A 13711-nucleotide genomic window follows, 5' to 3' on the forward strand; every position below is an offset into this window, starting at 1 on the left:
AGACAGAAACATCAGCTGGCCCCACTTGTTCTAAAGCTTAACCTTGGATCATCACCGATTGAGCAAGTCCGTGAACATCGGGTTCTAGGAGTCACAATAGATTCTGAGCTAAACTGGAAATGTCATTTAAACAATATAAACAAAACGCTGTCGAGAAACATGTTCTTATTCTCGCAGCTACGATATTATGTCGACACTTCAGTTCTTAAATTATTTTACCATGCACACATTCTTTCGCATTTAAGTTATGCTTCTACGTTATGGGACAACTGCAGTGATGTTCACATGATCAAACTGAATTCTCTCCATCGTCGTGCAGCTAAACTTATGATACCTAACTCATCGGTCACTACTGACGAAAAACTGAAACTGCTCGGCCTCCTTCCGTTGAACCAGCAGCTTAAACTGAATAAATCATTATTCATGTTTAGAGTTATGAACAAGGAAGTCCCAGAGTACATTCTGTCGCTGTTTCAAAAAGCAACCAACAGGTATGGTTCTAGTAAATTCATTCCACCTCGCCCCCGACTAGATTTGTACAAGTCTAGTCTTGCATTTTCAGGGTCATCAGTGTGGAATTCACTTCCAACAGCATTAAAATATATTCCATCAGTCAAAGCCTTTAAAAAGCAAATACACAGACATTTGTTTCAAATCTGATTCCAAGTGGAGCATTCCACCGTTATCGTAACCTAGTGGTGATTCAAAATGGGTTTACTCCGATGTATTAAACCGTCCTAATGTTATCATACATACCGGTTATCTTATAGCAGTCTCTTTTCAGGGTTACTGTTTCTGTTGTTACTGTTGTGTTGGTATATCCTTTGTTGTAGTTCTTTTCTTCCTTTTTCTATGTTGTCGGTATTTTTTTGTAAAATACAAATGACTTACTGTTTGTTATTTTGCTTGCTCGCCGTTGTTGTTTCATTTGAACCATATCACGCCGTGGATCGTGTAACTCTGCATTTGCGCCACCGCAACTTTTTATCGCTTCACGCCGACGAAGAGGCAAGCTGCGAGGTAGGTCTCTCGAATGATAAATTAAATTGTTAGAATGCTAGGCACTCAGCATGTTCTCAGGTGTTGCATTTCACATACTTATATCCTTAGCTATATTTCTGTATATATTTTTTGATGCTTTGATGGCCCTGGTGATCGTGACGATCTGTTTTTCTTCTCGTTTCCCCATGTTTTGGGCATATTTTCAGTTTCTGCGTCAAATGCAACAAAACGGAGATTACTGGTTATTCTTGGACATGTTCACAGATAACTTTAATGTTTTATGAATCTCCACGTGTAGTTTCTCTGTATATAGTTCCATATATACTTTGCAAGAAGCAGATAAAAACAGAGTGTCAACAACTCTCTGTAATTCGCCACCGCATCAATTCAATGTTAGATGTAACTCGTCACCGCATTTTTTGTTATTCGCCACCGCACTACGCAAATTGTTATTTTCAAACGCAACAACATCGTGGAGGCATTTAAACCTTTATTTTTGTCACAAAACTGACAGCAATTGATAGGAGCATTTTAACTTTAGTGCTGCAAGTTTTAAACTCAGGGGTTCAAGAGGTTTAGGGTATGATGACATCAATAGGAAATATAACAGTGATTACCGTAAGAGTGAAAAAAAATACTATATTTACAAGTGGGAAATGCATCGATGACTGCTAGTGATGATCTGAACAGATTACGCAGCAAAATAAAGACACATCAGAACATGAAGACCAACGTTTTCACCAATGAGATTTCACTTCTAGGAAGGCACGCTGATGAAAAGTTTGTCCTCATGTTTTCTTATGCATTCATTTACATTCGGAAGATTGACTACACATACAAGAATGTACAAAAGCGTTCCGCATGGTTTGAACATTACTTAGTGTAAGGTGACGAATGGCAGGATGGATAGCGTACTGCCCCTATGATCCGCTTGATTTCCTTGATCCGCTTGATTTCCTTGGCCTCGGGTTCAATCCCTTGCCGGGACAGTTCATAAAGTGAATTTGGGTTTACGCTATGCATTAAAAGCTTGTCGTCAGTGGTTTTCTTCCGGGTCCTACCAGTTTGTTTTCCTCCACCATTTCAAAAATGTAAATTAATTGTGCCCATCTGCAAAAATTTAAAAAAAATTATCTTTCCAAATTCTGATTTCCTAATTGCAGCTTTAATCCTTCGTACCACATGGTGAGTGTGTGTTGTACGATTGTCACCATGTGAGCGTACGTGTTGAAACAAAGCGCCGCACTTTGAGCTCGTAATGAGAAATCGCGCGTATTAAATTTAATTATTATTATTATTATTAGTTACTGGCAAGCTGCTCAGATCAGCCCCCCCTCCCCCGCACACAAACACAACTGATTTTATATCAGTGAAACTAACCCCTGTATGCATTTTTTTTCTCAATTTATTTATTTAATTTATTTATTCTGTTTTTACAACCCACTGCCAAAACATTTCAATTTTGTTTGTAGTGGACATGTTTCTACATCCCCTGACCATGATCATTTTCATTTCTGATGTCTGATTTCTTTGTCTCCTCCATTTTATTTTTTTAAAGGCATATGCTTGTTGCAGTACACTCCACAATCTTAATCAATGTTTATGTCACACAGGATTGGAACCAAATTGTGGGGCCAAATACCACATAATTCTAAAATTCTTAAGCTTCGTTGGTGTTTATGTGTGTGAAATAATTCTAAAATTCAGTCATTCCTATTACCAGCGACAACACAAAAACTCATCAGTTTGACCCTGGAAGAGAAAAGAACGCCTCTGACAGACGTGACGTTTTTCGGGAAAGAAGAATGACGAAGAATGTGGGAGTGAAACGCCGCCAGGTGCGTCTCAGAAACGTGTTCTACAAAAGCTGAACTATACACTGAACTGAACAACTCCAAATCAATATTTTCAATTGGAAGTGACAGAATCACTGAACTCTTCAACATATTATGCAATTCATTAGACAAGTTGCGGTGGCGAATAACATCCAAGACGTGAAATTGCGGTGGCGAATTACACCAAGCATCGGTGGCGTATAACATGAAGTCTAATTGTTTGTGTTTTCTTTTGCCGCGTGCGTCACCCAAAGACAAAATTGTGCAACATCATTCATCAAGAATACAAAGGACTTGTTTAGCTCACAGGATATCATCACGGGAATGCATCAACTAGTGCTGTTTCGTTGAAGTTACGAAGGAAGAGACAAATCGTGCAATTTTTACTACAATTCCAGCAGAAATCGGACTTCTGAACTGCCGAAACCTGACATTTCGACTAAAAAAGCACGTGCCTTAGACCTTGAGTATATACTTCTTTAAAATGTACTAATGAAGAATCTAGATGATGCCTGAAAGTCCTACAAATTTTCATTTTCTGTGAGAGACCTACCTTGCAGCTTGCCTCTTCGTCGGCGTGAAGCGATAAAAAGTTGCGGTGGCGCAAATGCAGAGTTACACGATCCACGGCGTGCATATGTTTCTAGTGCTCGGGATTTTTTTATAATTTTTTTTTTTATTTTAATTTTTTTATTTTTTTATTATTTTTTTATTTTTTTTTAATATTTTTTATTGTTATTATCGTTATGACATCATCATCCTTACCATTATTTCTATTTTCATATTTCTATTGCTGTTATTGTATTTAATAGTATCAAATACTATAACTTTTTCTTTGCCTTTAAATGCCATTTATTATCATATGTACGATTTTTTTTTGTTGCCGTCAACCTCTTTTGCTCTTATAATGTTTTCATGTCTGTTTTGTATTCATGTTAGTTAGCAAGGACAGATTGTAAGACTAGGCAACGCCTAAAATCTCCATCCTTCTGTAATAAAGTTTAATCAATCAATCAATCAATCGATCTCTCTCCCTCTCCTTTCTCCCTCCCTCCACTCTCTCTCTCTCTCTCTCTCTCTCTCTCTCTCTCTCTCTCTCTCTCTCTCTCTCTTTCTCTTAGCAGTCTCTCTCTGTTTCGTAACTGAATAGTCGTCGGTTGCTAAAAATCCCCCCCCCCCCCTCCCCCGACTTACCTTCAATATAATGTCGAATTGGAGTGGCTGTCATCCGTTAGCCAGCCAGCATAGAACAATACTTTGAGGGGGAAAGGAAACACACGGTCCTTAGCGGATGACTTTATTCAGACAACGAAGTCATTCGGCGCTCAGTGTTTTCCGGGTAATTTTGGACGAGTCCATCTCTCAACATAGGGGGAACTCATGTGATCCAATATTATAATGAGCTAATACAAAATGCTGCGGAAAAAATGTTAGAAGTCTTTTCTGAAGTAAAACAACAGCACCGTTTTACCGCAGCATTCTTTATTTAAATTTTACTGCACTGAAATGTTTTCCTGCGAAAAAAAGAGGCTTCGGCGGATGATGACATTATTCAGAAATGCTGCAGAAAAAAACGTTTTTCTGCAGTATTTCTGTTTTCCGCAGAATAACTGAATGAAATCATTATCCGAAAAGGATAGGTAGTCTCTGTTTCCGCGGCGTTTTGTCCTTCTTATTATGACATGAGTTCTCCATTTGTTGAGAGATGGACTCGTCCAAAATTACCGAGAAAACAGCGCCGAATGATTTCGTTGTCGAAAGTTCAAAGTTGCAAAATTACGCTGGTAACACACTTACCTGTCCGCAGCATTATCAAATTTGCATAGACGGACGCAGTAGTTCACTTCGTTTTCGATTTGCTTAAAAAATTATTCTCGCTTCTGATTGGGCCACTGTTGAGCAAGCTATTATATCCCCGAGGGGGGAGCGGATACAAACGCTACTTTACAAGATCGTTAGTTTTTCTGGGTAAAAAAACTATTACAGGTTATTTGTAAGAAAAAGGTATTCCCAATAATGCTGCATAAAAACATGTAAACATTATGTTGCGGAAAAACTACTTTGAGAGGGAAAGGAGGCACACCGTGAGGATGTCATTGTCCTTAGCGTATTATCCGTTTTTCAGCTTTTCTGCGGAAAAACAGTAATGATGTAGAAAAAACCGGTTTACCTGCAGCATTTTTGAATAATGTCATCATCCGCAGAAGCATCGTTTTTTCCGCAGCAAAACAGTTTTTCCAACAAATAATGCTTACATATTTTTCTGCGGAATTATTGGGAATAACTTTTTCTCAGGAATAACTTGTCAATCAATCAATCAGTATGAGGCTTTTATCGCGCGTATTCCGTGGGTACAGTTCTAAGCGCAGGGATTTTTTTTTATAATTTTTTTTTATGCAATTTATATCGCGCACATATTCAAGGCGCAGGGATTTATTTATGCCGTGTGAGATGGAATTCTTTTTACACAATACATCACGCATTCACATCGGCCAGCAGATCGCAGCTATTTCGGCGCATATCCTACTTTTCACGGCCTATTATTCTAAGTCACACGGGTATTTTGGTGGACATTTTTATCTATGCCAATACAATTTTGCCAGGAAAGATCCTTTTGTCAATCGTGGGATCTTTAACGTGCACACCCCAATGTAGTGTAGACGAAGGGACCTTGGTTTTTCGTCTCATCCGAAAGACTAGCACTTGAACCCACCACCTAGGTTAGGAAAGGGGGGAGAAAATTGCTAACGCCCTGACCCAGGGTCGAACTCGCAACCTCTCGCTTCCGAGCGCAAGTGCGTTACCACTCGGCCACCCAGTCCTAAGGAGACACACTTGTGACAGTTTTTTGTACCCAGAAAACACTGAGCGCCGAATGACTTCGTTGCCTGAATAAAGTCATAATCCGCTAAGGACGACTACCTCCTAACCGTGTGTCTCCTTTCCCCCTCAAAGTATTCAAGTTGCTGACTGGCTAACAGATGACAGCCACTCCTATTCAACATTGTATTGAAGGTTAGTCTGGGGTGGGGGGTGGGGGTGGGGTTAGCAACCGACGACTATTCAGTGACAGAACAGAGCGAGACTGCTGAGAGAGAGAGAGAGAGAGAGAGAGAGAGAGAGAGAGAGGGAGAGAGAGAGAGAGGGAGAAAGAGAGAGAGAGAGACAGAGAGAGAGAGAGGGAGAGAGAGAGACAGAGAGAGAGAGAGGAAGAGAGAAAGACGAAGTGAGAGAGAGAGTGTTCGAATGTCTAGTTTACATACATTTTGCATCAAACCGGATTATGCGTCTGCTGCCCCATTCGCGACAGTCTTCAACCCGGAGTACGATCATTTCGCATATTTGACCGCCTCTCGCATGCACGCTCTAACGAATGATTCCAACCCGACATTAGCACTCCTTTGCATCAAGTATGACTCCTTTGTCACTAAGATTCCCGTACCAAAGCTGAATACGAGCAGTTTTTGTAAAAACAAGCGCATTTCTACATTTGAAACCCACCGAGCAGCCATTTCCGGTGCTTCGTCACCACGATTTCTGGTTTTAACATTCAAATACGGGAAAACGCAAATCCTTCTTCAACATAATTATGCATTTCGAAACAAAGTTAGTCATCGCAGATGCAGTAGCTCACCTTTAATCCAGACAAAAATCAACAACTTTGTGGTAAAACGGGAAAATGCAGGCCGAATCGAGTGTTTACCACTGTTCACCAGCTTACCACTGTATAGCCGGTTATCCCCCGTGATGAAGGATAAACAGATTACTACATGGCTTGCTGTGTCAAATATTGAACAAAACTAGTAGTTTCTAAACACATTTGTGATCTTTTCATAGTTTGTTTCATGGTACTTGAGTCAACATAGTAGAAGGCGTGTTTTACATACGCGCTGAGCTTGGTAAGACCCCCCACACTGCAGGGGACAGTGTTACGTCCCGGGAACTGAAAATTTCAAGAGAATATCTTTATTGAAAATACACCAATACACGTGATAACATAATACTAAGTCATACGAATTATATACAACTAGTCTGTTGGAAGTTATGCAGTTTGCTCTTTGTTTTGAAGCTGAAAATGCCGAGAGAGTAGTTTGAATGAAGTTGAGCCATTAGCAAAAATATAGATGTGCAACGTGCGATTTAATCTCTAAAGAATCATGACGCCTTGTCCATATTGGAAAAGTGTGTGTGTGTGTGTGTGTGTGTGTGTGTGTGTGTGTGTGCAGGGCCGGACCAAATGAGTTGTAAGGGGGGGGGGGGGGGGGGGGGGGTTCCTCCTTTTTGGGGGGGGGGGGGGGGCAAATCAGCGAAGGTGGGGGGGGGGGGTACCTTTTTCTCATCGGATTTCACTTTGAATAAAATTTGTTAGCGACACACACAAAATTTATTTAAAAACAAAAAAAACCAAAAAAACAAAACACTCAAAGCAAGGTACATGCTTTTTCCAGGGGTGGGGTTCCGGAACCCCTGGAACCTCCCCCCCCCCTGGGTCCGGCCCTGGTGTGTGTGTGTGTGTGTGTGTGTGTGTGTGTGTGTGTGTGCGTGCGTACGTGTGTGCGCGCGCGTGTGTGTTTGTGTGTGTGAGTGCGTACGTGCTTAGGTCCCTCCCAGATTCGTGGAATGGGAACAGCACGAAAATGATTCAGTGGCCATAATGCCATTCCTGACCATATCGAGTCCCATCCTTGTCGACGAATGTAACCGTGTTAATCACCTTTGGAGGCGCTCCACTCAAACAGGATTGAGCAATTTAGAGCTTTTCTCTAAGCCCTTTTGATCTGTTATGGCTTCTCAAAGGAAGGCCAGTACATACAAATACACAAAAGCCGCCAGACCACATCACAAACAGAACTGAACAATCCACAGGTGTTGCCCACATAGAGAGAGAGACACACACACACACAAACACAGATAAGCCGTATATATAGAGAGATAGATGACAGTGTATTTTTCGCGTGGCTATAAATTGATTCGACCTTTGCACTTTTACAGTGAGGATAATTTACGGGTCCAATTTACGTTCTGGACACTGCGGTGACCTTCTAAAAATAGTAACAGAACGCCGGGAATATCCGAAGATGCCCCACTCATACTATAGTGCACCATACGAAGGAAGGGAGGTAAACGCTGAAAACCTGGAGAAGATAAGGAAGAGTTACTTATAATGGTGAAATGAACACAAAAACCAAAATCGGTTCAGCGCTGCGCGCTGAGAGCACGTGTTGAAATATCTCATCGATGATATTGTGTCCGGGGTGTAGCTGAATACGGTGTCCAAATTTGAAAAAGATCCACCGAGAACTTTGGCGTTGTGATGTGGTGTAGCGGCTTTGGTGTGTCGGTATGGGGGCCCGGGTAGCTGAGGTGGAACCAAAATCGGTTCAGCGCTGCGCGCTGAGAGCACGTGTTGAAATATCGACCAGGTTGTGTCCTGTCCCGGGTGTACCTGAATATGCCCACCAAATTTGAAGCAGATCCATCGAGAACTTTGGCCGTGCATCGCGAACTCACACACAGACACATAGACACACAGACACACAAACAGACACAAGTCGTATATATATATATAGATAGATGTGTGTGTGCGTGTGTGTGTGTGTACGTGTGTGTGTGTGTGTGCGTTTGTGCGTGCGTGTGTGTGTATGTGTGGGCGTGTGCTTCGTCTGTAAGGATGTTACTCCCCACCCCACTCATGTCTATCTGCCTGTCTCGCCCTGCCCCCCCCCCCCCCCTCTTTGTCAGGCTGCATGAAGTGTCAAAATGTCCTCACTCGCTTCTTACGGTCGCTCCTCAGTTGTCCCACGTCGCTGTGAATCGCTGAGTAGTGGTAAGGGAACTCACTCTCAAGAGACTCCACTACATTCTTCACGTCCTCCTCATACCTGAATAAACCCCAAAAAAGCAAAATGTTGAAATTTTAGCACAAAGTCACCCAGGCAGAGGTGCACGAACCTAAAATGGGTGCCACCCAATCGGGAGAGAACATTATATGTAGGCAAATTATTGGATGGATAAATGGAGGGTGAAAGAATGGACGGTTGGGTGAAGGCACGGACAGACGTCAAGATGAATGGATGGATGGATGCGCATTTATGATTGTTAGCCCTTATTATTCTATCTCTCCATGTATTTATTTATCCAAATTGGCGCCACACATTAATTAGAGCCAAGTTGCTACTTACGCAAAAAATGTATAGTGACTAGACATCAAAACTCACTGTCATCAACAACCACAACAAACACGTCGCGTGAAGCGTAATTAAAAACATTTAGTCAATCTGCATAGGCATCAAACGGAAAGATCAACACCAAAAAACAGTGATCGCCTAGACTACATTCAGATATTCTCGGCTAACCATACCCGAAGCCCAAGCCGGGTCACGCTCGTCTCCGCGAAGCATGCGAACATGGTACATACTTAACCTATTTTCTTTAATTCTAAGCACGTTTTTAAAGTAAACATACCATATCTACATATGTTTGGATTCAGGAGAAGATGAGGAATACAATGCAATACGTTTTGAATCTATAAGTAAAAAAACCGTTTGTAATGACAATTGAAATGAGCAAACTAATCAATGAAATTTTAAGCTTCTGAGCTGAAATGCAATAAATGTACAAAAGTCCCGACTTTAAGTCAAAGATTGCTTGACTAAAATTAGGGTGTGGCAGTGCCGCCTCAACTTTCACTAAAACCGGATATGACGTCATCACAGACATTCGGGGAAAAATAGAGAAAAACCTCTGGGGATATTATACCCAGAAACTCTCATGTAAAGTTTTCTGAAGACCGGTCAAGTAGTTTTCTCTGAATCGCTCCACACACACACACACACACACACACACACACACACACACACACACACACACACACACACACACACACACACACATCACCACCACCACCACCACCACCGGCCTCGTCTCAATTCCCTGTCTGTGTTAAAACATTTAGTCAAAACTTGACTAAATGTAAAAATCAATGAGACTCGATCAGTGCAAGTATGTGAGAATTTGATGGACTCTTTTTAAAGGAGTAATGTTTAAATCAATAAAAAAATTAAAGTGGTCATTAGTTTTGAAAAGCATAAGTTCAACTGAAATGCACTGGTTTTTTTGTCCTCTAGCAGAATGACACAAACACCGTTCAGCATGCCAAAGCGTCATGGTTAGACAGGTGAACAAAACTTACTATTTTGGGTGAAAAGTTTGTTCCATAACATGCAAACTTGTTCAATATTAGCTGCTTAGATAAATTGTCGATATTAACGCGGGAACCTTTCTTTCGTGAATTGGAATTTTTTTCGGGGGGGGGGGGGGGGGGGGGGTTATCTTTTGCACAGTTTGGACACTACCTCATGTAAAATCAATCTGTCTGCTGAATCTGGTAGAGGAATGGATGGCCCTTTATTATAACGGGTTGTAAAATAAAAGGTCTAATCACCGACAAAGAGTTGCGCTCAAGCGAATCTGCTTAGCTTTTTATGACGGGTATTAATGTAACAATATAAGATGTTTGGTGGCTTGTTGACAGACCAGCTTTTTTGTTGGTCCAAGGGGACCATATCGTCTTTTGTTTCATCTTTATCGACCAAGGCCGAAGGCTGCGGTTGATAAATATGAGACAAAAGGCGATATGCTCCCCGAGGTCCAACAACAAAATGCTGGTCTGACAACAAGCCACCAAACATCGTTTTTGTCATCATTTTGGTTGTGCAACAAAATGCACAATAATCCACAGGGAGACGAATTTTTAGAATCCAACTCCGGGCCACAAAGCATCGTCACAGTAGCACGAGTTATTACCAATTCAGTGCCCCATATGGCTTTTTGACCAATCAGGACGGATTCTAGGTGACCCTCTAAATGTTATAACGTTCAGGCAGGGACCCTTTTTGTTTATCACGCTACAAATTAACAAGACAAAGTAAAAATTTAATTCAACAATATCAGCGTGATTTATTCTAAAGAATGACACTTCAAATGCTGTCAGGTAATACTCTCTTTATCTAAAAAAAATACCGAAAAGCGAGTTTTGTCGGTGGGTGCGTAACGGAACAGCAAGGCACCGCCCATCGTCTGAGTGTGCAATGCCGACCGCTCACTTGAAATCTAAATGATCAAAGTTCGGAAAAATCAAGTGAAATTGCGCCACTCGCTTTACATCAAATGTATCTTTACGTCATTTCCCATCCGTCTGGAGTCGGTTCTAAATCTGTCGCTCTCTGTTCAACGAGAAAAAGCGAAGCAACCGAAACGCATGTTCAACATGGTTTATCTTGTGAGATTGTTGTGTGTCAAAGGCATTTGACCTGTGAATATTCATCACGTGAGGTGTGTTACTCTGATTGGCTGACTCAGGTCACGAGAATTCTTTGACTGACAGGCATAATCAGGTAGAAGCGCTCAAGTTCCCATTGCGGCTGTTCTGTCTAATTCGCGGGGTTGCTTGGAAATTTCTTTTGGTCGAATTAAACGGTAATAAAACCGTTATTTCTAATATGCTGACTGTTAGCAAATGATAACAGACATGTCTCACAAACGATATCAGCATTCACCTAAAAGGCTCATGCTTGATATCTTTTTTCTCGACATGTCTTGTTATCATTTGCTAACAGTCAGCATATTAGAAACTAGAGGAATACCCGGCTTCGCCGGGGTGAATCGCGAGACAGAGACAGACAGCGTGGCGGTTCACCACAATCACCTTTGAAGACCAAGTCCTGTCAAACGGGATTGAGAATTTTAGAGCTTATTTCTTAGCCCTATATTATCTGTTATGACTTCTCAAATGCCAGAACATACACACAGACAAAAGCCGCCAGACCCCATCACAAACAGAACTCTACAATCCACAGGTGTTGCCTCCACACACACACACACACACACACACACACACACACACATAGACACAGACACAGAAGCCGTATATATCTATCTATATATATAAATATATAGAGATAGATGACAGTGGATTTTTCGATAAATAGATTCGACCTTTGCACTTTTACAGAAAGGACAACTTACGGGTACATGCAAGGAAAGCCCACAACTTCTAAGGCGAACAACTCTGCAGAGTCTGCTGTGAAGGGAGACGGTAGTCTCCCTGTCACACTCGACCCCCTTTGAATGAACTTAGGTCCCTCCCAGGTGGAATGGGAACAGCACGAAAATAATTCAGTGGCCTGAACATTTCATGTCGAGTCCCATCGCTGTCGACGACGCCAAATGTAACTTAGTGCCAAAACACCACAATCACCTTTGAAGGCGAAGTCCACTCAAACGGGATTGAGAATAACTGTTATGGCTTCTCGAAGGAAGGCCTGAACATACTGACACATCAAAGCCGCTAGACGACATCACAAACAGAACTCTACAATCCACAGGTGTTGCCCACACACACACACACACACACACACACACACACACAGAGATAAGCCGTATATATATATATATGTATATCTATATCTATAAATATATAGAAAAAAATCAAGGAAAAGAAAAGCCAAACAAAGAATTTCAAGTGGCAGCCCAAATGTTCGACCTGTTGCGAGGCCTTCCGCAGGGGCGTGTAATTCTGTATAAATATATAGAGATAGATGACAGTGTATTTTTCGCGTGGCTATAAATTGATTCGACCTTTTCACTTTTACAGTAAGGACAACTTACGGGTGCAATCGTGACATTCTAAAAATAGTAACGTAGTAACGGGAATATGGATTGACGCCACACGAAGGAAGGGAGATAAACGCTGAAAACACTGGAAAAGATAAGGAAGACTTACTGGTAGTGGATCCAGACAAAAAACACAAAATTGGTTCAGCGCTGCGCGCTGAGAGCACGTGTTGAAATATCTCATCGACAAGGTTGTGTCCTGTCCCGGGTGTACCTGAATATGCCCACCAAATTTGAAACAGATCCATCGAGAACCTTGGCCGCGCATCGCGAACAGACACACAGACACACAGACACAAGTCGTATATATATATATAGATAACTCATAATAACACGTCAAACTTGTATGTGACGTCAAACGTAGCTTGTTGACGCTTTTCTTCCAGTCTGAAAATGTATAGAGTTGCGATCATACCAGTGAGTTCAGTAAGTGTTGAGCATATTTCTTTTCTTTTAAAGGCAGAGTAAGCCTCCCGTAAACCATCACAGATACGGTCAGGCTTTTACACACAGTACAAACACCATTTCATTTAAACACTCACCAATTGAGAACATCCTAGGTGCCCTCCGTAAAGAGCGAACAATTTTCAAAGAATTTATTTTTGCGTGGTTTATCTTACCCCTGAGCCGTCGTGAACCCGTGTGATCCAGTTTTCCCTTTTCACAATGCAGTCGTCATAGTTAGTCATTTGAATGCGACTCGACGTGAGCTTATCTACAATAGCACGTTTTTTTTATGCACGAAACAACGGCTGTGGTTCACAAGAACTCTAGCGATGGCTTTTGACTGTTGAGAGGAACGGCGATTTGCACTGATAAACCGGCCGTCGTCTGCTACGACCCTTGCGTGACCCTGCTTCCGGGCTTTTCTTTTTTTAAACTTTCACAACTTCGAATTGTTCTGATCTTGTCTTGATGAAAAACGAATTCTTTTATGATTAAAGAATGTTTGTGTAACAAGCTGTCAATTTATTATTTAGATTTTAAAAGTTAGGTCTAGCGCAAAAACGAGGCGCCGTTGTTGTTAACGGAACAAGTCTACGAAAATAAATTCTTTGAAAATGTCTCACGCTCGACAGAAAGCAGCCAGGATGTTCCCGTTCGGTGAGCGTTCAAATGGAAGTATGCTTGTACTGTATTTAGACGCTCGGGGAGCTCTGTGATGGTTTACGGGAGGCTTACTGTGCCTTTAAGTGTTT

General features: G+C 41.6%; 1 protein-coding gene across 1 annotated transcript in view; it reads right to left on the bottom strand.

The window, feature by feature from the left end:
* The window catches only part of LOC138978316 (uncharacterized), a gene marked incomplete at its 5' end in the record, with an annotated part of 27651 nt that extends 18932 nt beyond the window's left edge, over window positions 1–8719 (bottom strand). Inside the window, 2 exon segments of the mRNA XM_070351020.1 lie at window positions 6725–6780; window positions 8608–8719. Of these exon segments, the coding sequence (XP_070207121.1) occupies window positions 6725–6780; window positions 8608–8719 (168 nt within the window).
* Window positions 8720–13711: the final 4992 nt, after the last annotated feature.

This window comes from Littorina saxatilis, linkage group LG10 (genome assembly GCF_037325665.1).
Source record: "Littorina saxatilis isolate snail1 linkage group LG10, US_GU_Lsax_2.0, whole genome shotgun sequence".
Classification (NCBI taxonomy): domain Eukaryota; kingdom Metazoa; phylum Mollusca; class Gastropoda; order Littorinimorpha; family Littorinidae; genus Littorina; species Littorina saxatilis.